This window comes from Macaca thibetana, chromosome 1 (genome assembly GCF_024542745.1).
Source record: "Macaca thibetana thibetana isolate TM-01 chromosome 1, ASM2454274v1, whole genome shotgun sequence".
Lineage (NCBI taxonomy): Eukaryota > Metazoa > Chordata > Mammalia > Primates > Cercopithecidae > Macaca > Macaca thibetana.
In genome coordinates this window covers 31,106,188-31,132,967 of record NC_065578.1, presented here as the reverse complement: position 1 = coordinate 31,132,967, position 26,780 = coordinate 31,106,188, and the positions used below count along the sequence as shown (strand labels likewise).

Sequence of the window (26,780 nt, the reverse complement as noted above, 5' to 3'; positions counted from 1 at the left end):
CTAGAACACCAAAAGCATAGGAAACAAAAGAAAAATTAGATAAACTGTTTTTTTTTTTTTTTTTTTTTTTTTTGAGACGGAGTCTCGCTTTGTCGCCCAGGCTGGAGTGCAGTGGCCGGATCTCAGCTCACTGCAAGCTCCGCCTCCCGGGTTTACGCCATTCTCCTGCCTCAGCCTCCCGAGTAGCTGGGACTACAGGCGCCCACCACCTCGCCCGGCTAGTTTTTTGTATTTTTAGTGGAGACGGGGTTTCACCATATTAGCCAGGATGGTCTCGATCTCCTGACCTCGTGATCCGCCCGTCTCAGCCTCCCAAAGTGCTGGGATTACAGGCTTGAGCCACCGCGCCCGGCCAACTGTTTTTAATTTTTTTAAATGTTTTTCTTTCCTTTTTTTTTTTTTGAGACACAGTCTTGCTCTGACGCCCAGGCTGGAGTGCAGTGGCACAATCTCGGCTCACTGCAACCTCCGCCTCCCAGGTTCAAGCGATTCTCCAGCCTTAGCCTCCCGAGATGCTGGGATTACAGACACCCACCACCATGCCCGACTAATTTTTGTATTTTTAGTAGAGATGGGGTTTCATCAAGTTGGCCAGGCTGGTCTCGAGCTCCTGACTTTAGGTGATCTGCCTGCCTCAGCCTCCCAAAGTGTTGGGATTACAGGCGTGAGTCACAGTGCCTGGCCTAATTTTTTTTCTTGAAACAGGGTCTTGCTCTGTTGCCTAGGCTGGAGTGCAGTGGCATGATCACAGCTTACTGCAGCCTTGACCTCCCAGTCTCAAGCAATCCTCCTACTTCAGCCTCTTGAGTAGTTGGGGACTCCTGAGTAGCAGGGTGCCACTGCACCCTGCTAATTAAAAAAATAAAATAAAATTTTTTTTGTAGAGACAGGGTCTTCCCATGTTGTAGGGCTGGTCTCAAACTTCTGGGCTCAAGTGATCCTCCCGCCTCAGCCTCCCAAAGTGCTGGAATTACAGGCGTGAGCCACCGCACCTGGCCCAGGTAAACTGGACTTAATCAAAATGAAAAACTTTTGTGCATCAAGACATTGGAGTAAGCTGGGCACAGTGGTATGCTCCTGCACTCCCAGCTACTCAGGAGGCTGAGGCAGTAGGATCACCTCAGCACAAGAGTTCAAGGCCAGCCGGGGCAACACAGTGATACCCTCTAAAAAAAAATTTTAAAAAGAAAAGAAAGTGGGTCTGGGCGAGGTGGCTTCATGCCTGTAATCCCACCACTTTGAGAAGCCAAGGTGGGAGGATTGCTTAAGTCCAGTAGTTCAAGACCAGCCTGGGCAACATGGTAAAACCCTGTCTCTCCAAAAAAACCAATTCAAAAAATTAGCTAGGCGTGATGGTGCATGCCTGTAGTACCAGCTACTTGGGAGGCTGAGGTGGAAGGATTGCTTTGAGCTCAGGAGGCAGAGGTTGTAGTGAGCCGAGATGGCAACATTGCACTCTAGCCTGGGTGACAAAGAGAGACTCTGTCTCAATTTTTAAAAATTAAATAAATTAAAAAGTTTTTTTTAAAGACACCAGAGTTACAAGATAAAACCACAGAACAAGAGAAGATATTTGCGAAACATGTATCTGATAAGAGATTAATATCCAGAACATATGAAGAACTCCCAAAATTGAACAACCAGAAAACTCAACAACCCAATTAAAACATGAGCAAAGGACTTGAATAGACATGTGTCCAAAAAAAAAAAAAAAGAAAAAACAAAAAACAAAAAAACACAGATGGCCAATAAGCATATGAAAAGATGCTCAACATTACTAATCATTAGAAAAATGCAAATAAAAACCACAATGAAATATCACTTCACACCCTTTAGGGTGGGTATTGTAAAAAAAAAAAAAAAAAAAAAAAAAGAAAGAAAAACGGAAAATAACCGTTGACAAGGCTGTGGGGAAGTTGGAACATGATGCATTGTTGGTGAGAATGTAAGATGGCATAGCAGCTGTGCAAAACAGTACGGTGGTCCCTCAAAAAAATTAAGCATAAAATTAGAACATGATCCAGCAATTCCATTATGGGTATATACCCAAAAGGACTGAAAACAGGGACTTGAACAAATATTTGTACACCAATGTTCATAGCAGCATTATTCACAATAGCCAAAAGGTGGAAACAACCCAAATGTCTACAGATGGATGAATGGATAAATAAAATATGGCATATACACACAGTGGAATATCATTCAGCCTTACAAAGGAGTTCTGATACATGCTATGACATGGATGAATCTTAAAGATACTAGGCTAAGTGAAATAAACCAGACGAGAAAGAATAAACACTGTATGATTCCACTTACATGAGGTACTTAGAGCACTCAAACTCACAGAGGCAGAAAACAGAATGGTGTTTACTAGGCACTGAGGGGAAGGGAGAATGGGGAGTTAGAGATGATAAAAAAATTCAGTTTGAGATGATAAAAAAATTCTGTAGCTGGCTAGTGGTGATGACAGAGAAAAAATGTGAATGTACTTTATGCCAATGAAATGGTTAAAATGGTAAAATTTATGTTGTATTTTAAAGTACATGCATATACATATACAAAGTAACCCAGAAAATGAGTGTGTGGGTTTGAGTGTTTGAGTGAGACTACTCACCTGTAAAAAACCTGTCCAGAACCCCACAGAATTATGCCAGCTACTCAAAACCCAAAGAATACCCAAATCTCTAGCCTTTGAGCAGGCGAACCTTGTTTACTATGACCTCACCAGAGGGGCTATTTACAAAAGATTAATCCAAGGTCCATGATATCCATGAGACCCTAAAGATCTAGTAAGTAGGGGTGGAGTTCCATAGCTTTCAGTATCTCAAAGGGACCATGACTCAAACTTAACTATCTCACAATGTCCCAGGTGGTAAGCCCAATTATTCCATTTAGTTTTCCTTTACCCATTAGATGATGATTTGTTCCCAATTTATGGAAGAAAAGAAGGAACCAAGTTTCCCGTGACTGCTTAGAGAGTGACAGAGCTGGAACTTTTCACTCAAGCCTACACTTTCTTAGACCATAGTGCCTCCCATCAGGACCACAGCCCTTTGCAGGAAAGGCTTTTGTCCACAGGCAGCTCTCCACAAGCTCTTCCATAGCTGGTCTAAGATCCTACACCCTCCTCTTTCTTACCTGGGTCTGGATGTCATCCCCAGTGACGATGTTACCCACGGCTCTCAGGGCAGGAGAAGCCACTTTGTAATCATTGTGCCTACAGAGGAGGGAGATCTGATCAGCAGAAGGCCAGCACACCATTTTTGGCCCTGCTGACTCTTATCTCTTTAGTCTGAGCCCAGAGAAGCTTAAGAGACCTATCCTCTTTTTTCTTTTATTTTTTTTTGAGACGGAGTCTTGCCCTGTCGCCCAGGCTGGAATGCAATGGAGTGATCTCAGCTCACTGCAACCTCCGCCTCCCAGGTTCAAACGATTCTCCTGCCTCAGCCTCCCGAGTAGCTGGGATTACAGGTGCCTGCCAGCACACCCAGCTAATTTTTGTATTTTTAGTAGACACAGGGTTTCACCATGTTGGTCAGGCTGGTCTCGAACTCCTGACCTCGTGATCCGCCCGCCTTGGCCTCCCAAAGTGCTGGGATTATAAGCGTAAGCCACCGTGCCTAGCCAGAACCTGTACCCCTTGTAAGACCACTCACATCAGCAGCTCTACCAATCTCCGGCAGACTCCGGAGTCTATGACTGCCTGGATCTTCTCATTGGGTCCATCAGACAGATAAGAAAGGGCCCAGCAAGCATCTGCCAGCAAGTCTGAGTCGCTGCTGAAGAGTAGGCGAGACAGTACAGGCAAACAAGGAGAGACCTGTGGGAAGCGGAGTGAGAAAGAGTCATAGGGGGACAAGACTATATCAGCTCTATCATGAACCCTAACACTGCAACCACCCCCGCTCTCAACACACACAAAGTAATTCCAGACCCTAGGGATCGCTACTACGTTAAACATTTAGATCTACTTTTTCACTTTACTATCCAGGCACACAAGATCATCTACTTCACTAACAATTGCTTCTTTCAGTTTCCCATGATTTGAGACTCCAGGGAGTATCCCAAAGACTTAAAAACTCCATATGAAGGAACCTGATGTCACTCAGGGTCTAGTAAGTAGCTCTCTCACCTTTGCAAACTCTGGGGGTGGGTTCTTCCCTCGGCAGAGATTTGACAGGGCCCAGACCGCATTCCGTGTCATTGTCAGTCGTGTGGACTTGGTAAGGAGTCTGAAGGAAACAGCAAAGCCAGATCCTGAGCACTAAGGCCTTGGCATAGGGCTGTTGCCAATGAACCCAGAGACAAATCCAATCAGACTTCTCAGACTCTAGCAGCCTGTTTCTTCCTACTCATAGACCTAAGTTAATAGAGCTGGTATTAGTCAGAAGGCCAACCTCTATACAGAGTATTCATTTCAGGACCAGCTGTAGCTAGTTAATACCATAGATAATAGGGACACAACAGAGGGCTAGATCTCGAGTAAGCCTATAAAGCTTCTAAGGTAGGATATAACGTGCCCATAACCCTGGCCACAAGTCCAGGACAAGGAATGGTATTCCCTGAAAATAAAGGCTAAAAGTCTAAGAAATAAAAGCTATAGGTATACTGTGAGAGTTTTAGCCACACAGTATGGAATAATTTTCTGTGAAGGGTCCAAGAAAGTGATAGTGGTAGGCTATGGGACTGTGGTCTCTGAAGAACAGTTCATTCATCTGTTTTGGTTTAGACATAGTTTACTCTAAGGGCATGGAGGGAAGGATGGGAGAGGGATACAATGACGCTTTATGGGGTCTTTGATCTATAATTTACAACAGAGCCGTCCAATGTATGTATGCATGACCTCATAGCAAATCAATGCATTTTGTAGAGAAGGTTGGATTTTTCCAGATGGGCTAGTCCTGCCTCTCTCCCCTGGCTCAACAATGAGGAGGATATGAGGGTATGACTAAGATGAGGTTATGCAGTGCCATGAAGTGAGAAACAACATCTTTCTTGGCAGACGGGTGGCACAATCTTTTTTTTTTTTTTCCACTCTGTTGCCCAGGCTGAAGTACAATGGTATGATCACAGTTCACTGTAGCCTTGATCTCCCTGGGCTCAGGTGATCCTCCTTGCCTCAGCCTCCCAAGTAGCTGGGTCTACAGGTGCGTGCCACCACATCTGGCTAACTTTTTGTATTTTTTGTAGAGCTGGGGTTTCACCACATTGCCCAGGCTGGTTTTGAACTCTGGGCTCAAGGGATGCACCTGCTCTGGTCTACCAAAGTGCTGGGATTATAGGCATAAGCCACCATGTCCGGCCACAACCTTCTCAATCTCCAAAGATACCTATCTTTTACTTTGGCAATCAGAATGCATTTTTATAGTTTTCGTACTTACCTATCATCTTAAGGAATCAAGTATGCTGCCCCCAAATGACCTGCCACATGGCCACCCTATAGACACCCAGGTACAGATTATTATAATTACTCACGTTAACAAAGGATTAAGGATGGAACAGTTCAAGACGTAATCTCGGCAAACAGAGCTATCTCCAGCTATGTTTCCCAGTGCCCAGACTGCCTGAAAAGGGGATAATGAAACTGTCACCCACAAAGCCTGGTACTTCTGTGAGTACTTTATAGTCACAACTGCAAAGTGAGTACCCACCAGGATGAGGATGATGTCAAGGCCCCAAATACACTATATAAGCTCAGGTAACCTCCCTATTGAAATCCTTATTGAGCACTTGTTCTACAAGGACCTATCCCCTGGGAGTTCCTGGTTCAGCCGGGAGAGACAGGCTGCCATCTGTACTGTAGGCAGAGAAGCCAAAACAACATCACCCAGAAAAGGAGAAAGTAATCAGAAAGTTGCATTTTTTTGAGATGGAGTCTCGCTGCGTTACCCAGGCTGGAGTGCAGTGGTGCGATCATGGCTCACTCTAACCTCCACCTACTGGGTTCAAGTGATTCTCCTGCCTCAGCCTCCTGAATAGCTGGGATTATAGGCGTGCGCTACCACAACCAGCTAATTTTTTGTATTTTTAGTAGAGATGGGGTTTCACCATGTTGGTCAGGCTGGTCTTGAACTCCTGACCTCGTGATCTGCCCACCCTGGCCTCTCAAAGTGCTGGGATTACAGGCATGAGCCACCGTGCCTGGCGAAAGTTGCACTCTTGTAGTTGCCTTGGACCAACTCTATATGTAGTAATGGAGGAGAGTGCCCACTACCACTCTCCAATTCTATCCAACTAGCAAGAATTCAGTGGGAGAAATGGAAGTTGTACCTTTATCTCCATGATCTCTGGGTACTGAGATATGGGTACTGTGGTGTCTTTTTTCCAATGGCACTTCCAACAACAAATGTATAGAGTTTTTTCCACATCAACCACCCATTCTCTGACACCAACCGTGTGTCCAACAATTTAATTCAATTCTGACACTAACACCTAGAGTTAATGTAGACCTCACAGGTTAGTTCCACAAGACTGCCCCCACTTGAGATACCAGTTGCAAGTCCCAGGGACCATCTGTACTTGATACTCCTATCGCTCAGGAAATTCCAAGAGTTTTAACACTGTGCCAAGAACCAGGACAAAGACCAAATACATTTTTTATTATACCACAGGTACTATAAAGAATCATACCAAATCTAAGCATTACCTGTTCCTGAACATCCTCAAAGTCTGAATTAAGCAGCTCTATAAAAATGGGGACAGCCCCTGCTTCAATGACAATTTTGGTCTGCTGAGAGGTTCCAGAGGCAATATTCGTTAGAGCCCAGGCAGCTTCAAACTGAAAGTGAGATTAAGCAATGATTGAAAGGTCATTTCAGACTGAGCAGCCATGCCTATCAGCTGGCCCAGAACAGTAAGCCTCCTGCCCATGAATTTAAAAAAACAAAAACAACCTCACAAAACACAAGCAAGCCTCTTGCCTACGAATTTAAAAAACACACACACACACACACACACACACACACACACACACACAAAATACAAGCCTTTCCCCTCCCGTCTTTAGAGAGTGGGAAGATGCAGTGATGTGATATACATGGGAATAAGACATTGGGCTTCTAGGGTCCCAGGTTTAGTCCTGCACTACCACAGAACCCATGCATCCTTTGCCAGGTCACTTTTTTATTTCCTGAGCTTCACTTTCTTCATTTCTGAAATGAGGATTAGAATGAAATGTGTCTCTCAAAGTCCCTTTCAGCTGAGTTCTGGCAAGTTCCAATGGATTGAGCCATCACCCATCTCTGAAACAAGAGACCCAGAGAGGCTAAACGACTTGCCTCGGTGACACAGGTAGTGGACTATACCCTCTGATTTATAAATGAATGATCAGTCTATCATAGTCTTGTGTCTTTCCTTTGAAATTGTTTTAAGAAAGATATTTTGGCTGTGAGGGAACTGATGGTTTCTCCTGAATGTTTCTTAACATTACTTGTATACTTCCCGAGAGATATGTCAATAGAAACATCTCACTACAATTTCTTGGAAGTAGGGCTTTCACCTAATAACCCCTTCCCAGTAGTGGGGGAATGGGGGTGGGGTGGGGATAAGTAATGGGTACAATAAAACCCAGAAAGAATTAATAAGACCTACTATTTGATAACACAATAGGGTGACTATAGTCAATAATAACTACACAATTTAAAATAACTTAAAGGGCATAATTGGATTGTTTGTAACTTAAAGGATAAATGCTTGAGGAAATGGATACCCCATTCTCCATGATTTGCTTATTTCAAATTACAGGCCTGTGTCAAAACATCTCATGTACCCCATAAATATATACACCTACCCTGTATCCCCCCAAAATTAAAAAACAAAACAAGACAAAACAAACCCCCTTCCCTTCAGGCCTCACCTGTAATGTACAATTCTCATTCCTCTTCAGAAACTCCACGAACCGATCGACCACTCTTGGAGTGTTGATAACTTCATCTATTGGAGGACTAGGCTCTGGATAAGGGAGAAGGGAAAATAAAAATGCAGGAGAAGCTTTTGCTGATCTCTTCATGGGGGTCAGCTTGCAATCCTTCTTAGATACTTCTGACCACCCCCCTTACAAACATTCCCAAACTCCCTTCTGGTAAGGTGGTTTTAACAATATCTGCGGCCGGGCGCGGTGGCTCAAGCCTGTAATCCCAGCACTTTGGGAGGCCGAGACGGGTGGATCACGAGGTCAGGAGATCGAGACCATCCTGGCTAACACGGTGACACCCCGTCTCTACTAAAAAATACAAAAAACTAGCCGGGCGATGTGGCGGACGCCTGTAGTCCCAGCTACTCGGGAGGCTGAGGCAGGAGAATGGCGTGAACCCGGGAGGCGGAGCTTGCAGTGAGCTGAGATCCGGCCACTGCACTCCAGCCTGGGCGACAGAGCGAGACTCCGTCTCAAAAAAACAAAACAAAACACAATATCTGCTCATCTTTGAACTGTATAATACAGTTGGAATGTTAAAGAGTAAAGCCAATCGTAATTTAAGTATGCTCATCTTTGGCTTACTAAATGTAAGCAAAAAAGGTGTGGGAGAGAAGAGTGCCTAAGGGATGAACAACCGTGGTCTACACATTTCCCTTTCGAGAAAGACCAGTATTCTCTTCTTGGGAAGACTATTTGATAACTGAAACAAGAGGTATTTTTCCTATCATACATTAAATTTTTATTAAGTACCTATGGTGTGCCACACAGTTCTAGGTACAAAGGACACAGGAGAGAAAAAAAACAAAACTCTCTGCCCTCAGCTTACATCCTAGTGGGAAGAGTCATTTTATTATGTTAGAAGATAAATATGATGGGAGGAGAAGAGAAGAATATGTAGGGCAAGGTAGAAAGATAAAAATGTTGAAGTTAGGATTTAATCATAGGAGTAAGGGAGTTGCTACACAGATATCTGGGAATAGAAGACATCAGGCAGAGGAAATATCCAGTGTGAAGGTAGGAAAGTGTCTATCTCGTACAAGGAACACCAAGGTCAGTAGGGCTAGAGCAGAATGAGTGAGGGCACGTGTAGTTGATGACATTAGTGAAGAGAAAAGAGGCTAAATCATACAGGGCCTCTCTGAGAAGGGCCAGGCTTTGTACCTTTGGAGAGCAGTTTCCGGAATTTCTGTGTGGTTGCTAACTGCAGGTCAGAATCATCAGAAAAGAGCATCTCCACCATCTCTCTTGTGATCACACTCTCCTAGAACATAAAACAAGTTTAGAACTTTGCAAACCAACATTACAGTCAGATGTGAGCACATGATTCTGCTTGGCATCCTGTTTTCTAAAAAATTGAGGGCAAGAAGATGGCACAATAGACAGCCTCAGGAGAAGGGGTCTGTTTAATCGATAGGTGCTTCAAGTTGGGACATTTGAAAAGTGATTCCTAATTCTGAGGCAACTGATGGCTTCCCTTAAATGTTTCCTCAGATATTTCTAACACAGTTGAATCTCTGTTGACTTCTGAAGCTGACAAAAGGGTCCACAGAGGAAAGAACTTGTCATGGTTACTGACAAAGCTAGTAGATGATGTGAATGGCCCAATTTCTGTTCTTAGAAGCAGTTACTTTCCAGGTCAGCCTGAGGCACATGCAGGGGCCTTACCCCAGTGGTAGAGCTCACATAAGAGTCCATGAGAAGACTATCGAACATGGCAGCTTCTTCATTAATCAGCTCCACATTTCTCCGTTTAAAAAGCTGAAAGTAAAGAGACAGTGGTTAAGAGTACTCTCTGAACCAAAAAAAAAAGAACAATCCAATGTTAAATTATGGCATTAACTGACAAGGATATACTACAGTAGCTGAGAAATGAGGCCAAGTTTTATACATTAGTCTCCCCTTATCCACAGTTTTGCTTTCTATTATTTTAATTATCCAGTCAACTGTGGTCTGAAAATATTAAACAGAAAATTCCAGAAATGAATAATTCATAAGTTATAAACTGCATGCCATTCTGAGTAGTGATGAAATCTCATGCTATCCTGTTCTGTCTGGCCCAGGATGTGAACATCCTTTGTCCAGTGTATCCACTCCACGCTGTATATGTTGCTGCCAGTTAGTCACTTAGTAACCAACTTGGTTAGCAGGTGGCAGTTGCTCGTGTTCAAGTAACCCTTATTTTACTTAATAATGGCCCCAAAGTGCAAGAGTAGTGATGCTGGCAATTCAAATGTGCCAGACAGAAGCTGTAAAGTGCTTTAAGTAAAAAGATAAAAATATGGGAAAAAAACATAGTATATGTAAGGTTCAGTAATATCTGCAGTTTCAGGCATCCACTGTGGGTCCTGGAATGTATTCCACAAAGAGAAGACGAGACTACCGAATACTGACATGAAAAAGATATTCAAGGACTTGGAGGCAGAGGCAGCAGTGGGCCAAGATCACGCCACTGTACACCAACCTGGGCAACAGGGCAAGATCCTGTCTTAAAAAAAAAATGCTTCCTGCCGGGCGCGGTGGCTCAAGCTTGTAATCCCAGCACTTTGGGAGGCCGAGACGGGCGGATCACGAGGTCAGGAGATCGAGACCATCCTGGCTAACACGGTGAAACCCGTCTCTACTAAAAAATACAAAAAACTAGCCGGGCGAGGTGGCGGGCGTCTGTAATCCCAGCTACTTGGGAGGCTAAGGCAGGAGAATGGCATGAACCCAGGAGGCGGAGCTTGCAGTGAGCTGAGATCCGGCCACTGCACTCCAGCCTGGGTGACAGAGCGAGACTCCGTCTCAAAAAAAAGAATTTAAAAAACAAAAAAACAAAAAAAAAAAAAAAAAAAAAAAAAAAAAAAAAAAGAAAAAAGGAATGATAGTACAGCAAAAGGGTGGGCAAAATCAGGTTAAGCTGGCCAGGAATGGTGGCGCATGCCTGTAATCCGAGCACTTTGGAAGGCCAGGGCAGGTGGATCACTTGAGTTCAGGAGTTCAAGACCAGCCTGGGCAACATGGCAAAACCCTGACTGTACAAAAAAAAAAAAAAAAAATCCACAAAAATTAGCCGGGCGTGGTGGTACATGCCTGTAGTCCCAGCTACTCAGGAGGCTGAGAAGGAAGGATCACTTGAGCTCAGGAGCCTGTAGTGAGCTGAGATCGCGTCACTTACTACACTCCAGCCTGGGTGATAGAGTGAGACCTTATCTCAAAAAATAATAATAATAATAACAACAACAATTGGGTGACTGAACCTGTTGGGAGGGTGGGGTGGGAGTGCAGATGATGAGGTAACAATATAGTCTTGGGCTGGGCACAGTGGCTCACGCCTGTAATCCCAGCACTATGGGAGGCTGAGGTGGGCAGATCTGGGCAGATCACAAGGTCGGGAGTTTGAGACCAGGCTGGCCAACATGGTGAAACCCAGTATCTACTAAAAATATAAAAAGTTAACTGGAGGTGCTGGCAGGCACCTGTAGTCCCAGCTACTCGGGAGGCTAAGGCAGGAGAATTGCTTGAACCCAGGAGGCAGAGGTTGCAGTGAGCGGAGATCGTGCCACTGCACTCCAGCCTGGGCGACAGAGCGAGACTCCATCTCAAAAAAAAAAAAAGAAAAAAAAAAAAAAAAAGAAAAGAAAAGGTAACAAGGAGCTAGAACTAGAATGTTATAGTAAAGACATAAATGATGTCTAAGTTGGTCTAACTTGTGAAAAGGGGATAAGGTCAGTTTTCTCTTTCTCAAAGCTCCCAACATTTATTGACAACAAAGGAATCTGGATGAGTAGCTCACTCAGTAAGTAAGCTACTTTTCTTTCTTTTTTTTTTTTTTTTTGAGATGGAGTTGCCCAGGCTGGAGTGCAATGGCACAATCTTGGCTCCTGCAACCTCCGCCTCCCAGGTTCAAGCAATTCTCCTGCTTCAGTCTCCCAAATAGCTGAGATTGCAGGTGCATGCCACCATGTCCGGCTAATTTCTGTATTTTTAGAAGAGAAAATGAAGTTTTACCATATTGGCCAGGCTGGTCTCGAACTCCTGACCTCAGGTGATCCGCCTGCCTTGGCCTCCCAAAGTGCTAGGATTACAGGCATGAGCCACCACGCCTGCCTAGTAAGTTGCTTTTCTACAGGGAAAGTCAGGGTGCACAGTGGAGGCCAACCACAGGGACTTGTTTCCCAGAATAGTATGTTTGAGAATACTCCCGTTAACTCACTTGTTGCTCACGCTTCTGCTTCCGGAGCTGAATGCCCTCTTCCTCTCTTCTTCGTCTCATTTCTTCAGGGTTTAGAGCATTGTTCTTATAGCTCTTCATTCGATAATTGTCTTTCCCTGGGCTCGCCATGGTCTCTAGAAGAAAAGATACACATTGCCAAAGACTCTTGAGAGGACAGCATTTCCTTTTCACTAGACTTCTGTCCCTACCCACCCTTCACCCTCCCCTACTCTGGGAGGAATACAGCTATCTAGGAGCTCTCAATAAGCACCTGACATCTCTACCTGCCCCCCCAGTCCTTGTCTCATTTTATTACAATTAAGCTTGCTAAACAGGTGGTATTACAGCAATTGGTATAAGCTTAGTAGTTAAAAGTGTGGGCCCTAGAGTCAGATTGTCTGGATTCAACTCCTGACCCTTCTACTTGTTAGCTGTGCAACCTTGGACAAGCTCCTTTAACTTTCATTGCTTCAGAATTTAATCTTTAAAACAGAAACACACCAGGCACAGTGGCTCCCACCTGTAATCCCAAGGATCTGCAGGCCACACTTTGAGAACTGCTGTTTTTTTTTTTTTTTTTTTTTTTTTTTTTTTTTGAGACAGGGTCTCGCTCTGTCACCCAGGCTGGAGTGCAGTGGCACAATATTGGCTCACTGCAACCTCTGCCTCCCGGGCTCAAGTGATTCTCCTGCCTCAGCCTTCCGAGTAGCTGGGATTACAGGCGTACGCCACCACAACTGATTAATTTTTGTATTTTCAGTAAAGACAGGGTCTCACCATGTTGGCCAGGATGGTCTCAAATTCCTGACCTCAGGTGATCCACCTGCCTTGGCCTCCCAAAGTGCTGGGACTATAGGTGTGAGCAACCACACCTAGCCAAGAACTGCTGTTCTAAGGAATGAATGGCTCAATTGTAGGTAAATAAATGTTAACTTGACCAGCTAGTGCCAAAGTTGTCTTCCAATGTACTGCCACTGACATATATCTTGCCCAATACTTGGAATCATCACTTTTGACAATCTACTGAGTGTCATAAAGTATTTCACAGAGCTGATTATTTGCATATCCCAGATTACTAGTGAGGTTAGATTTCATGTTGTTATTAGCCATACATTTCCCCTTCCGTGAAAAATGTTTGTTTCTATATTTTAAAATATTTTTCTTTCTTTTTTTGAGACAGTTTCACTTTTGTTGCCCAGGCTGGGGTGCAATAGCACGATCTTGGCTCACTGAAACCTATGTCTCCCAGGTTCAAATGATTCTCCTGCCTCACCCTCCCGAGTAGCTGGGACTACAGGAGCCTGCCAAGACATCGGCTAATTTTTGTATTTTCAGTAGAGACAGGGTTTCACCATGTTGGCCGGGCTGATCTTGAACTCCTGACCTCAGGTGATCTGCCTGCCTCGGCCTCCCAAAGTGCTGGGATTACAGGTGTGAGCCACCGTGCCCAGACTGTTCATGTTCTTTTAAATCAGTTGTCTGTGGCTGTGTACTTTCTTTTTTTTTTTTTTTTTTTTTTTTTTTTTTTTATTGAGACGGAGTCTCACCCTGTCTCCCAGGCTGGAGTGCCGTGGCGCGATCTTGGCTCACTGCAAGCTCTGCCTCCCAGGTTCACTCCATTCTCCTGCCTCAGTCCCCTGAGTAGCTGGGACTACAAGCACCTACCACCGCGCCCGGCTAATTTTTTGTACTTTTAGTAGAGATGGGGTTTCACCGTGGTCTCGATCTCCTGACCTTGTGATCTGCCCGCCTTGGCCTCCCAAAGTGTTGGATTACAGGCGTGAGCCACCGAACCCGGCCGACTTGACTATTTTGATTTTAGTCTTTTGAAAGATTTAAGTTTTGGCTTTGTTGAGTCCTCTCTACTGTATGATTTCTATCTCCTTTCTACATTTTTTCTAATTTAAGTTGTATACCTAAGTATTTAATGTTTACACTATAATTTTTTTTGAGACGGAGTCTCACTCTGTCACCCAGGCTGGAGTGCAATGGCACGATCTTGGCTCACTGCAACCTCTGCCTCCTGGATTCACGTGATTCTCCTGCCTCAGCCTCCCAAGTGGCTGGGATTACAGGCGTGCACCACCACACCCGGCTAATCTTTTTTTTTTTTTTTTAAGAGATGGATTCTCACTCTGTCTCCCAGGCTGGAGAGCAGTGGCCAATCTCGGCTCACTGCAAGCTCCGCCTCCCGGGTTCACACCATTCTCCTGCCTCAGCCTCCCTAGTAACTGGGACTACAGGTGCCCACCACCATGCACAGTTAATTTTTTGTAGTTAAGTTGAGACGGGGTTTCACCATGTTGGTCAGGCAGGTCTCAAACTCCTAACCTTATGATTTGCCCACCTTGGCCTCCCAAAGTGCTGGGATGACAGGCGTGAGCCACTGTGGCTGGCACCACACTATACTTCTATATTACCTTTCTAAGGCTTATAAATTTCATTCAAATTAATATTTGTATTGTAATTCAGTTCTAAATATCTAATTACTTTTGATTTACTCAATTTACATAAGTGTCCCATGTGTGCTTGAAAATGATCTGTATTCTCAAATTATGATGCATGGCTTTCTGAATATCATGTCCATTAAATTAAGTTGTCATCATGTTGTTCTTTATTTATTCATTTATTTTTTGAGATAGGGCCTCACTCTATTGCCTAGGCTGGAGTGCAGTGCACGATCATGGCTCACCACAGCCTCAACTTCCAGGGTTAAAACAATTCTCTTGCCTTAGCCTGAGTAGCTGCGACTACAGGCTCATACTACCGCTATTTTTAAAGTTTTTTTTTGTAGAGATGGGGTCTCACTATGTTATCTAGGCTGGTCTTTAACTCCTGTCTTCAAGCGATCCCCCTGCCTCAGCCTCCCAAAGTGCTGGGATTATAGGCATGAGCCACCACGCCCATCATGTTGTCCAACTCTTCTATTAATGTTTCACTTCACTAATGTTTTCCTTATCTATAGTGAATGTAGCCATTTTACCCTGTAGTTTAATTTTGCTTTATGTATTTTAATACTATTTTTCATTAGAAGCATACAAATTTAGAACTGTTGTATCTTGACTGTGAATAGAAGTGTTATAAAGTGAGCCAAATTATTCCTTAACAATGCCCTTTGTTGCCCTTTTAATTTTGTTGGATATTAATACGGTTATCACTTCCACTTCCAGCCATGATGGAATAAGAGGGATAGGATTTCCCCTGTTGCTATAAACTGTTTCAGACATTGGGCAATAGCAATGCAGAATTGTGATTCTCCAAGAGAGGGAAACAAATTAAGTGAGCCCTACTTGTCTCCTTGGCTTTCTGCCCAGAGGCACATTCTATAGCAGAAGAGGAGTTCCAAACAGCACCACGGAAATCTCACTAGTGGAGGAGAGACTAGAGACTTCAGTGAGACTGAGGTGGCTGAAAACAGTCAGACAGCATTCCAGCGAGGAGAGAAATAGGCAGAAAAAAAAAATTGGGAAATCTGTTTGGGGTTCCCTTAATCTTTGCTGAAGACTAAGGATGCATACATGCTGGGTGAAGCTCCATGAGTCATGCAAAAGGCAACTGAGAAGCTGTACGTAAGCTCAACCGTTCCCAGAGCTCACACAGGGCTGAGAGACTTTAGACAAATCTGAATAGAGATTTCTCCCTGGTCACTCAGGGCATAGTAGAGACCCTAGAAGGGCTATGGCTTAGTAGTGGGATGAAACTATTCCCTGAAAAGGCTACTACTGAAGCTTAAAAACAAGCCTTACACTGCTAAAACAGAACAGCTATAAAACATCCTACATCCATTAAAAAAAGACAACAAAATCCAGACATTAAAAACATAAAATTCACAATGCTTGGAATCCAGTTAAAAATTACGGGCCAGAGTCAGGCATGGTGGCCCATGCCTATAAATTCCAGCACTTTGGAAGGCTGAGGTGGGAGGAGAGCTTGAAGAAACTAGGAGTTCAAGGCTGCAGTGAGCTAGGACTTCACCACTGTACTCCAGCCTGGGCAACAGAGTGAGACCCTGTCTCTAAAAAAACAAAAACAGCTGGGGTGTGGTGGCTCACGGCTGTAATCCCAGCACATTGGGAGGCTGAGGTCGGTGGATCACGAGGTCAAGAGATTGAGACCATCCTGGCCAACATGGTGAAACCTCATCTCTACTAAAAATATAAAAATTAGCTGAGCGTGGTGGCACGCACCTGTAGTCCCAGCTACTCGGGAGGCTGAGGCAGGAGAATCGCTTGAACCAGGGAGGTGGAAGCTGCAGTGAGCAGAGATCGTGCCACTGCACTCCAGCCTGGTGACAGAGGGAGACTGTCTCCAAACAAACAAACAACAAAAAGTACTATACCATGCCAAGAAGCAGAAAAATTGTCACCCATAGGAGAAAAATCAGTCAAAAGTGAGATCCAGAAATGACACTTCAGTAGATAGCAGGATGGCATCAAGTGCTCTAATATATTAGTAACTGGATTCATAGCAAAAAAAAAATTGAGAGAGGGACAGAAAAGCATTTACAAGCAAAGACTTAAAACTGGCAGGGTATGGTGGCTCACGCCTGTAATCCCAACACTTTGGGAGGCCAAGGCAGACGATCAGTTGAGGCCAGGAATTCCAGACCAGCCTAGCCAACATGGTGAAAGCCTGTCTCTACTAAAAATATAAAAATTAGCCAGGCGTGGTAGCTGGTGCCTGTAATCCCAGCTACTGAGGAGGCTGAGGAAGGAGAATCACTTGAACCTGGGAGGCAGAGGTTATAGTGAGCCAAGATCATGCCACTGCACTACAGCCTGGGCAATAGAGTGAGACCCCGTCTAAAAAAAAAAAAAAAAAAAACTAAAAATTTTCCAGATCTAATCCCATTAACCCTAAAAGTTATACTAATCCTTAAGCAAGATTAAAAATCTTAAAAGCAGCCAGATAAAGACCTATTACGTATAGAAGACCAAAGATAAGAATGGCCTAGCTTCTTGTCAGAAACCTAACTCAGAAAACAACAAAACATTTTTAATGTTCCGGAAAAAACAAAACAAAACCTGGTAAACTAGAATTTTATATCCAACAAAGATAATTTTTGAAATGAAAGCAATTCAGCAGGTCATAAGCTAAATTAAAAATATTATTAATAAAGACTTTTTCAGATAAACAAAAGCTGAGAGACTTCTTCTCTAGCTGACCTGCACTGAAGAAATGCTAAAATTCTTCAAAGTAGAAGGAAAAGGATACCAGATGGAAACTCAGATCTCCACAAAATGAAAAACACTAGATATGGCAGATAAACATAAAATAACTTTTTTGCCATTTAAAACTTGTCTTTAAAAAATAACAAGGCGCATGGACACACAAAAAAACAGGGAAGCATGGCCCATTCACGGAATAAAGTAGAAACCATTTCTAGCTGCGTGTGGTAGTTCAAGCCTATAATCTCAACACTTTGGGAGGCCAAGATGATAGGACTGCCTGAGGCCAGGAGTTAGAGACCATCCTGGGTCACACAGGGAGACCCTGTTTCTATTTTAAATAATTTTATAAAAATAGGAAACCATCCCTGAGGAAGCCCAGAGACTGGACTTACTAGACAGATTCTAAAACAACTGTCCTAAATATGCTCAAAGAGTTAAAGAAAAACATGGACAATGAACTGAAGGAAATCTGAAACACAATATATGAATGAGAATATCAACAAAAAGAAACGATAAAAAGGAACCAAACAAATGTTCTAGAGCTCAAAAGTACAGTTACTGAAATAAAAAATTCACTAGAGGGGTTCAACAGCAGATATGAGCAGGTAGAGAAAAAAAGCAAACTTGGGGACAGATCAATTAAAATTATCCAATCTGAGGAGCAGAAAGAATAAAGAATGAAGAAAAATGAAAAGAATCAAGTGGACCCATGGAACACCATTAAAAGGACCAACATGGCCAGCATGGTGGCTCGTGACTGCAATCCCAGCAATTCTGGAGGCTGAGGCAGGAAGACAGCTTGAGCCCACAGTGTGAGATCAGCCTAGGCAACATAGCAAGATCTCGTCTCTATTGAAAAAAAAAGTAGGGGGGCTAAGCGCAGTGGCTCACTCCTGTAATCCCAGTACTTTGGGAGGCTGAGGCAGGTGGATCACGAGGTCAGACGTTTGAGACCAGCCTGATCAATATGGTAAAACCCCGTCTCTACTAAAAATACAAAAAGAATACCCAGGCGTGGTGGCGCGCATCTATAATCCCAGCTACTCAGGAGGTGAGGAGAATCGCTTGAACCCGGGAGGTGGAGGTTGCAGTGAGCTGAGATCGCACTCTAGCCTGGGCGACAGAGCAAGACTCCTTCTAAAAAAAAAAAAAAAAGAGACCAATATACATATTATGGGAGTCCTAAAAGCAGAAGATAAAGAGGTAGAATATTTGAAAAAATATGGTCAAAAACTTACCAAATTAAATAAAACACATGAATCTACAAATGAAGGAGCTCAATGAACTCTAAAGAAGATACCCACATTTGGGATACCAAGGCAGGTGGATCAACTGAGGTCAGGAGTTCGAGATCAGCCTGACCAACAGGGAGAAACCCTGTGTCCATACTAAAAAAAAAAAAAAAGAAAAAAGAAAATTAGCCAGGCATGGTGGCACCTACTAAAAAAGCAAATATTATCCAGGCATGGTGGAACACGCCTGTAACCGCAGCAAGTCGGGGGGCTAAGACAGGAGAATCACTTGAACCCGGGAGGCAAGACTGCACTGAGCCCAGATCATGCCACTGCACTCCAGCCTGGGTGACAGAGTGAGATTCTGTCTCAAAAAAGAAAAAGAAGATGTCCACATTGAGACACATAATCAAACTGTTGAAAGCCAAAGACAGAATCCTGAAAGCAGCAAGAAAGAAGCGACTTATCACATACAAAGGATGCCCAATAAGATCAACAGATGATTTCTCATTAGAAATTATGAAAGTCAGGCTGGGAACAGTGGCTCAGGCCTGTAATCCTAGCACTCGGGGAGGTCAAGGCAGATGAATGGCTTGCGTTCGAGATCAAGAGTTCAAGAACAGCCTGGGCAACATGGCAAAACCCCGTCTCTACAAAAAGTACAAAAATTAGCTGGGCATGGTGGTGTATGTCTGTAATCCCAGCTACTCGAGAGGACGAGGTGGAAGGATCACCAGAGCCCAGGAGGTTGAAGCTGCAGTAAGCCGTGGTTGCACCACTAGACTCCAGCCTGGGCGACAGAGCAAGACCCTGTTTCAAAAAAAAAAAAAAAAAAAAAAAAAAAGAAAAAGAAAAAGAAAAAAAAAAGACAAGAAAAAGAAAAGAAATTACGACAGTCAGAAGGCAGTAGAATAAGAAAGTGCCAAAAAGAGGCTGGGTTCAGTAGTTCATACCTGTAATCCCAGCACTTTGGGAGGACAAGGCCAGACGATTACTTGAGCCCAGGAGTTCAAGACCAGCCTGGGCAACAGAGCAAGACCCTGTCTCTACAAATAATTTTTTAAAATTTAGTTGGGCATGGTGGCATGCACCTATGGTCCCAGCTACCTGGGAGACCTCTAAGTCAGGAGGATTGCCTGAGCACAGGAGGTTGATGCTGCAGTTACTCGTGATTGCGCTGTCACTCCAGCCTGTGACACAGTGAAACCCTGTCTCAAAAACAAAACAAAACAAAACAAAACAAAAAGCAAACTGCTGAAAGAAAAACCGTCAAGCAAGAATTCTATATCTGACAAAACTGTCCTTCAAAAATGAGTGAGAATTATGACATTTCACCATAAACAAAAGCTGAGGGGCTTTGTTACCACTAGACCTGCTCTGCAAGAAATGCTGGTTGGGCCTGTAATCTCAGCACTTTGGGAGGCTGAGGCAGGAGGATCACTTGAGCCGAGTATGAGACCAGCCTGGGCAACGTGGTGAAACCCCATCTCTACAAAAAAATATAAAAATAAGCCGAGCGTGGTGGTATACACCTGTAGTCCCAGCTACTTGGGAGGCTGAGGTGGATTGCTAGAGCCTGGGAGGTTCAGGCTGCAGTGAGCCGTGATTGTACCACTGCACTCCAGCCTGGGCAACAAAGCAAGACTCTGTCTCAAAAAAAAAAAAAAAGAAAGAAAGGAAGAAAGAAATGCTAATGGGAGCCCTTCAGGTTGAAATGAAAGGACACAGTAACTTGAAGCCAGATGAAGAAATAAAGATCTCTGATAAAGGTAACTATATGGGCAGATATAAAAGCCAGTATTACTATACATTGGTTTGTAACTTTTCATTTCCTACATGATTAAAAAGACAAATGCATAAAATAATTACAAATCTACATTATTGGCCACACAATGTTTAAAGATACAATTTGTGATGATAACAGCATAAAGGAGGAACAATGCTGTACATGAGCAGTTCTGTATGCTACTGAATTCAGCTGGTATTGATTCCAACTAGAGTGTTACAAAGTTAGAATATTAAGTGTAATCCCCATGGTTTTCACAAGGAAATATCTAAAAAAATACATGCACACAAAATAAAAATTAAAAATATACACAAAAGGAAATGAGAAGGGAATAAAGAGAGCTGGAATAGCTATATGAATATCTGACAAAACAAACTTTAAGTCATAAACTGTTACCAAAAAGAAAGGACATCATATGGTCAATTCATCAAACTATTATAAAACATATGCAATAAACAAAAGTCCCCAAACATGAAGCAAGTTCTGACAAAAGTGCAGAAAAATATTTGGAAACTTTTTTGTCCCCATCAACCATGGTCTACAGATATTTGGAGACTTTTAATAAGCCATGTTCAATAATGAACAGAACACCTAGACAGAAGATCGATGAGTAACAGAGGACTTGAACAAAATTATACAGTAGACCTAAGAGAGATATGCAAAGCATTCCACCCAATAACAGCAGAATACACATTCTTCTCAAGTACAGATTCTCCAGTATAGGCCATATGTTAGCCCACTAAAAGCGTCAATAAATTTTGGAAGACTGAAGTCATATAAAATAAATATCTCTGACTACATGGAATGAAGCCAGAAATTAGTGACAGAAGGAAAACTGGAAAATTCACAAATATATGGAAATTAAGGAAGACATTCTTTAAAATGTTGGAAGACTCATACGTCCTGATTTCATAACTTACTACAAAGGTACAGTAATTAAAACGGTGTGGTACTGGCATAAGGATAAGCATATGGATATATGGAATAGAATTGAGAGTCCAGAAATAAACACTTACATCTATGGCTACCCAACTGATTTTCAACAAGGATATTATGTCCATTCAGTGGAGGAAGAAATATTTCATTGTATAGAGAATGAAATGTTTTATACATTCTATACAATGAAATATTAGCCAGATGAAGCGGGGTGGCTCATATCTATAATCCCAACACTTTGGGAGGCCGAGGCGGGCAGATAACTTGAGGCCAGACTGGCCAACATGGTGAAACCCTGTCTCTACTAAAAATACAAAAATTAGCCAGGCATGGTGGCAGGTGACTGTAATTCCAGCTACTCAGGAAGCTGAGGCAGGAGAATCACTTGAACTAGGAGGCAGAGGTTGCAGTGAGCCGACATCGTGCTGCTTCACTCCAGCTTGGGAAACAGAGCAAGACTCTAGCTCCAAAAAAAAAAAAAGAAAGAAAGAAAAAAAGAAATACAAATCAAACCCACAATGATTCAACCTGTGAAAGCTGACTGAAAAAAAGTATATAAAAAAGTTTTGGCCGGGCGCGGTGGCTCACGTCTGTAATTCCAGCACTTCAGGAGGCCAAGGTGGGCGGATCATGAGGTCAGGAGATTGAGACCATCCTGGCTAACACGGTGAAACCCTGCCTCTACTAAAAATACAACAACAACAAAATTAGCCGGGCGTGGTGGCGGGTGCCTGTAGTCTCAGCAACATGGGAGGCTGAGGCAGGAGAATGCCATGAACCTGGGAGGCGGAGCTTGCAGTGAGCCAAGATTGTGCCACTGCACTCCAGCCTGGGCAACAGTGTGAGACTCCGTCACAAGAAAAAAAAAAAAGTTTTAATTTGGGTGTGGTGGCTTACGCCTGTAATCCCAGCACTTTGGGAGGCCGAGGTGGGGAGATCATCTAAGGGTGGGGGACCCTCCAGCCTGGCCAACATGGAGAAATCCCATCTCTACTAAAAATACAAAATTAGCTGGGCATGGTGGCACAACCCTGTAATCACAGCTACTCGGGAGGCTGACGCAGGAGAACTGCTTGTACCTGGAAGGTGGAGGTTACAGTGAGCCGAGATTGCACCACTGCGTTCCACCCTGGGCAACAGAGCCAGACTCCGTCTCAAAAAAATAAAAAAAGACTTTTAAAACCCACAATGAGATACTACTCCACACCTACTAGGATGGAATAAGAATAATAAAAGCACCCGTTGGCTAGCATCTAGAACCTCGTGGATTGCTGGTAAGAGTCGAAAATGGTATAGCCACTGTGGAAAACAGAATAGTAGTTCCAAAAAAATTAAACAGAATTACTATATAATCCAGCAATTCTACTTTTATACTATTCCTCCCTTATTCACAGTTTTGCTTTGCAGAGTGTCAGTTACCCATGGACAACAGTGGTCTGAAAATATTAAACGGAAATTTCCAGATAAAAACAATTCATAAGTTTTAAATTTCATACTATTCCAAGTAGCATGATGAAATCTCACGCCAACCCGCTCTATTCCACCTGGTACATGAATCATCCCTTTGTCCAGTGTATTCACACTGTATACACTGCCAGTTAGTAGCCGATATTGCAGTGTTTGTGTTCAAGTGATCCTTATTTTACCTAATAATGGCCCCAAAGTGCAAAAGTGATGATGCTGGCATATTAAGTGTTCTATTTTATTGTTGTTCTCAATCTCTTATTGTGCCTAATTTATAAATTAAACTTCATCATAGGTATGTATGTATAGGAAATAACATAGTATATAGGATTTGGTACCATCTGCCGTTACAGGTATCCACTGGGGGTCTTGGAACATATCCCCTGTGGATAAGGCAAGGACTACTGCATATGGATACCATGGAATATCAATCATTCAGCCATAAAAAGGAATGAAGGTCTAACACACGCTACAACATGATTGAACTTTGAAATTAATATGCTAAGTGAAATAAGCAAGACACAAAAGGAAAATTATTCCACTTACATGAGGTACCTAGAGTCAAACTCAAAGACAGAAAGAAGATTAGAGGTTACCAGGTGCTGAGAGGAGAGGAAAATAGGGAGTTACTGCTTAGTGGGTACAGAATTTCTGTTAGGGATAGTAAAATGTTTGGAAATAGATAATGGTGATGATGGTCACATAACACTGTAACTGTAATTAATGCCACTGAATTGTACACTTAAATTGAAAATTTTGTTACATATATTTTACCACTAATAATTTTTTTTTTTTTTTGAGACGGAGTCTCGCTCTGTCGCCCAGGCTGGAGTGCAGTGGTGCGATCTCGGCTCACTGCAACCTCCGCCTTCCGGGTTCATGCCAGTCTCCTGCCTCAGCCTCCTGAGTAGCTGGGACTACAGGCACTCACCACCATGCCCGGCTAATATTTGTATTTTTAGTACAGATGGGGTTTCTCCCTGTTGCCCAAGCTGGAATAATTTGTTTTTAAATTGGCATTGTAGCCTGGACTCAAGTCTGTACTGCCAGCACTTTGGGAGGCCAAAGTGGGCAGATTGCTTGAGCCCAGGAGTTCAAAAACAGCCTGAGCAATATGGTGAAACCACAATCTCTACAAAAAAATACCAAAATTAGCTGGACATGGTGGCGTGCACCTGTGGTCCTAGCTACTTGGGAGGCTGAGGCAGGAGGATTGCTTGAGCCCAGGAGGTTGAGGCTGCAAGTGAGCTGTGTCTGCGCCTCTGTACTCCCTTTGAGGCCCCTGATTATCCCTGTGAGACTAACAGAGAACAGATTTCTGAAGGCAGCACTATGAACTGCTGTCCCCTATTACCTGACACATGGCTTTTCATGACTGAGCCTGGGCTGTCCTGGACACTAGCCTCTCCTTCAAGCACAGCTGACAGTGAACCTGGGAGGAGAGCCATGCTGAGCTTCTTTAGTCACCATGGTGACAAGAAACTATCACAAATATTTGCTTATGACTTCACTGGGGAAGCAGACAAGGGAGGTTAGATTGGAAAGAGGAACATCTGCAAAAGCACATCTGGAATCTCAGGGATCCAGCAGGCCAATGGCTTTTTCCATTATGTACTCCCTTACTTGCTGTGGATGAATTTTTTAAAATTCATAATACAAATAAACCTTTTCTAGCATCTGACTGTCCTAGACCGTCTTTGGGTTTTCTTAGTCAAGGAACTCTCTCAAAGTGAATAGGTCTCTGAAGTCATACGTTTCATTTCTAGAGAATAAAAGTCTAATGTTACCATGCACTTTCTAAGCTTTTAAAACCAAAGAGCTAGCAATGATAATACAAATTAGGTAGGGGCCCTAAAATGGCTGAATCATGTCTGTTCCTAATTCATATTAGGAAGTCCTAAACCCAATACCTCAAAATGTGTCTATATTTGAAGATAGAGTCCTTAAAGAGGTAATTAAGGTAAATAAGGTTATTGGGGTATGCCCTAATCCAGTAACTGGTATCCTTAAAACCAGAGAACAGCATGTGAACATGAAGACAGCTATATAGAAGCCAACAAAGGGCTGAAAATAAACCAACCCTTCTGACAACTTTTTTTTTTTTTTGAGACAGGGTTTTGCTCTGTCACCCAGGCTGGAATGCAGGGGCACAGTCTCAGATCCCTGCAACCTCCGTCTCTGGGGTTCAAGCGATCCTCCTGCCTCGGCCTCCTGAGTAGCTGGGATTACAGGCGTGGGTCAGCATGCCTGGCTAATTTTTTGCATTTTTAGTAGAGACAGGGTCTCAACCATGTTGACCAGACTGGTCTGCTGCCTTGGCCTCCCAAAGTGCTGGGATTATAGGCATGAGCCACCACACCTGACCTCTTCAGACAACTTGATCTCAGACTTCTAGCCTCCAGAACTGTGAGAAAACATTTCTGTTGTTTAAACCACCAAATCTATGGTTCTTTGTTATAGTGACCCTCGCAAACTAATATAGGACCAAATTAATCTAAAGGCGGCACTGGCTCCTGCCAGTGTCTGATACCAAATTCAAGTTAACTAAAGCCTTGTCTTTAGACCTAGGCAAAAGCGACATCAAAGTAAACTGCTTTCATGAGACACAAGGACACACCTGTAATAAGAAAGGTTAAGTTTCACTTAATAGGCCGGGCACAGTGGCTCATGCCTGTAACCCCAACACTTTGGGAGGCTGAGGCGGGTGGATCATCTAAGGTCAGGAGTTCAAGACCAGCCTGGTCAATGTGGTGAAACCCTGTCTCTACAAAAATATAAAAATTAGCCAGGCATGATGGTGGGTGCCTGTAATCCCAGCCATTTGGGAGGCTGAGACAGAAGAATTGCTTGAACCTGGGAGGCAGAGGTTGCAGTGAGCCAAGATCGCGCCATTGTACTCCAGCCTGGGTGATGGTGTGAGATTCCGTCTCAAAAAAAAAAAAAGATTCACTTTTAAAAAAAAAAAAAAAAAAAAAAAAAAAAAAGGCCTAGTGGATAAATGAAAAAACTGAGGCTCACTCAGGTCACACATTAGTGAGTAGCAAGATTGCCATAGTGCTCCATTTAATCACTGGTATGTTTAACATTTTGAGATTTGTTGCCGGGCGCGGTGGCTCACGCCTGTAATCCCAGCACTTTGGGAGGCCGAGACGGGCGGATCACGAGGTCAGGAGATCGAGACCATCCTGGCTAACACGGTGAAACCCCGTCTCTACTAAAAAATACAAAAAACTAGCCAGGCGCGGTGGCGGGCGCCTGTAGTCCCAGCTACTCGGGAGGCTGAGGCAGGAGAATGGCGTGAACCCGGGAGGCGGAGCTTGCAGTGAGCTGAGATCTGGCCACTGCACTCCAGCCTGGGCGACAGAGCGAGACTCCGTCTCAAAAAAAAAAAAAAAAACATTTTGAGATTCATAAACATTTTAAACTCAGGCTGATTGACTGTTGGGCACATGCTACAGTTAGTAAGCTTTACAACTCACCATAACGCATTAAAGGCTACTTAGTGGTACTGGGAAAAGAGATTTTAAAAAGATAAAAACAAACTATTATCTCCCAACATTTGGCCTCTTCCTTCAAGAATGTAAGAAACCTACTTTCTCCCAGGCTGAAATCACTTTTTTTAAGCTGGCCACTCCTTCACTAGAAATTCTCCTCTTTTCATCTAACCTAACTACTTTCCATCCCCCTGCAAAGGTAAAATTGTATTCAATTTGGCTCCTGACCTTAGACTAGCTTTTACCCATCTTGATCTATTTACTCATCATCACTTTAACTTGAGAGTTACCAGCAATCAATTTTCTAATTAGTGCATATGAACAGGAGCAATTGAAAACCATTACTAAAGATGCATTTAAACTCAAAGAGGACTCTGCATTTGCTCCCTCTTGCTTAAGAGCCTCCCCTCTACCACCATACCAGATTTTTATAGGAACTCACCTTCACAGTACAAGTTTTCCTAATACAATGAGTTCTCACCCTAGACCACAGATCCAAGCAACCACAAACCTGAAGCACATGTATGGACTAACACCTACAACATCAGGATTAATTAAATCAAAATTCTCCCAAAGCAGGTAAAGCC

At 43.3% G+C, this 26,780-nt stretch overlaps 2 protein-coding genes across 6 annotated transcripts in view; both read right to left on the bottom strand.

Moving 5' to 3' along the window:
• CCDC28B (coiled-coil domain containing 28B) overlaps positions 1-12,402 on the bottom strand; it is a 52,156-nt gene extending 39,754 nt beyond the window's left edge. Inside the window, exon 1 of the mRNA XM_050796385.1 lies at positions 12,399-12,402. The gene's annotated coding sequence lies outside the window, so the exon portion shown is untranslated. The remainder of the gene's footprint in view (positions 1-12,398) is intronic.
• Positions 1-26,780, bottom strand: part of KPNA6 (karyopherin subunit alpha 6) — a 64,128-nt gene that overhangs the window by 5,288 nt on the left and 32,060 nt on the right. For 2 of the 5 annotated variants that reach the window (XM_050795151.1, XM_050795161.1), the window contains exons 2-10: positions 12,111-12,244; positions 9,581-9,673; positions 9,077-9,176; positions 7,856-7,950; positions 6,647-6,778; positions 5,476-5,564; positions 4,133-4,232; positions 3,657-3,820; positions 3,139-3,217 (exon numbers count right to left, since the gene is read on the bottom strand). In XM_050795151.1, the coding sequence (XP_050651108.1) occupies positions 3,139-3,217; positions 3,657-3,820; positions 4,133-4,232; positions 5,476-5,564; positions 6,647-6,778; positions 7,856-7,950; positions 9,077-9,176; positions 9,581-9,673; positions 12,111-12,244 (986 nt within the window). Of the gene's footprint in view, positions 1-3,138; positions 3,218-3,656; positions 3,821-4,132; positions 4,233-5,475; positions 5,565-6,646; positions 6,779-7,855; positions 7,951-9,076; positions 9,177-9,580; positions 9,674-12,110; positions 12,245-18,289; positions 18,419-24,053; positions 25,003-26,780 lie in introns of those variants that run through there. The other 3 variants (XM_050795153.1, XM_050795134.1, XM_050795144.1) reach the window with 3 other exon arrangements.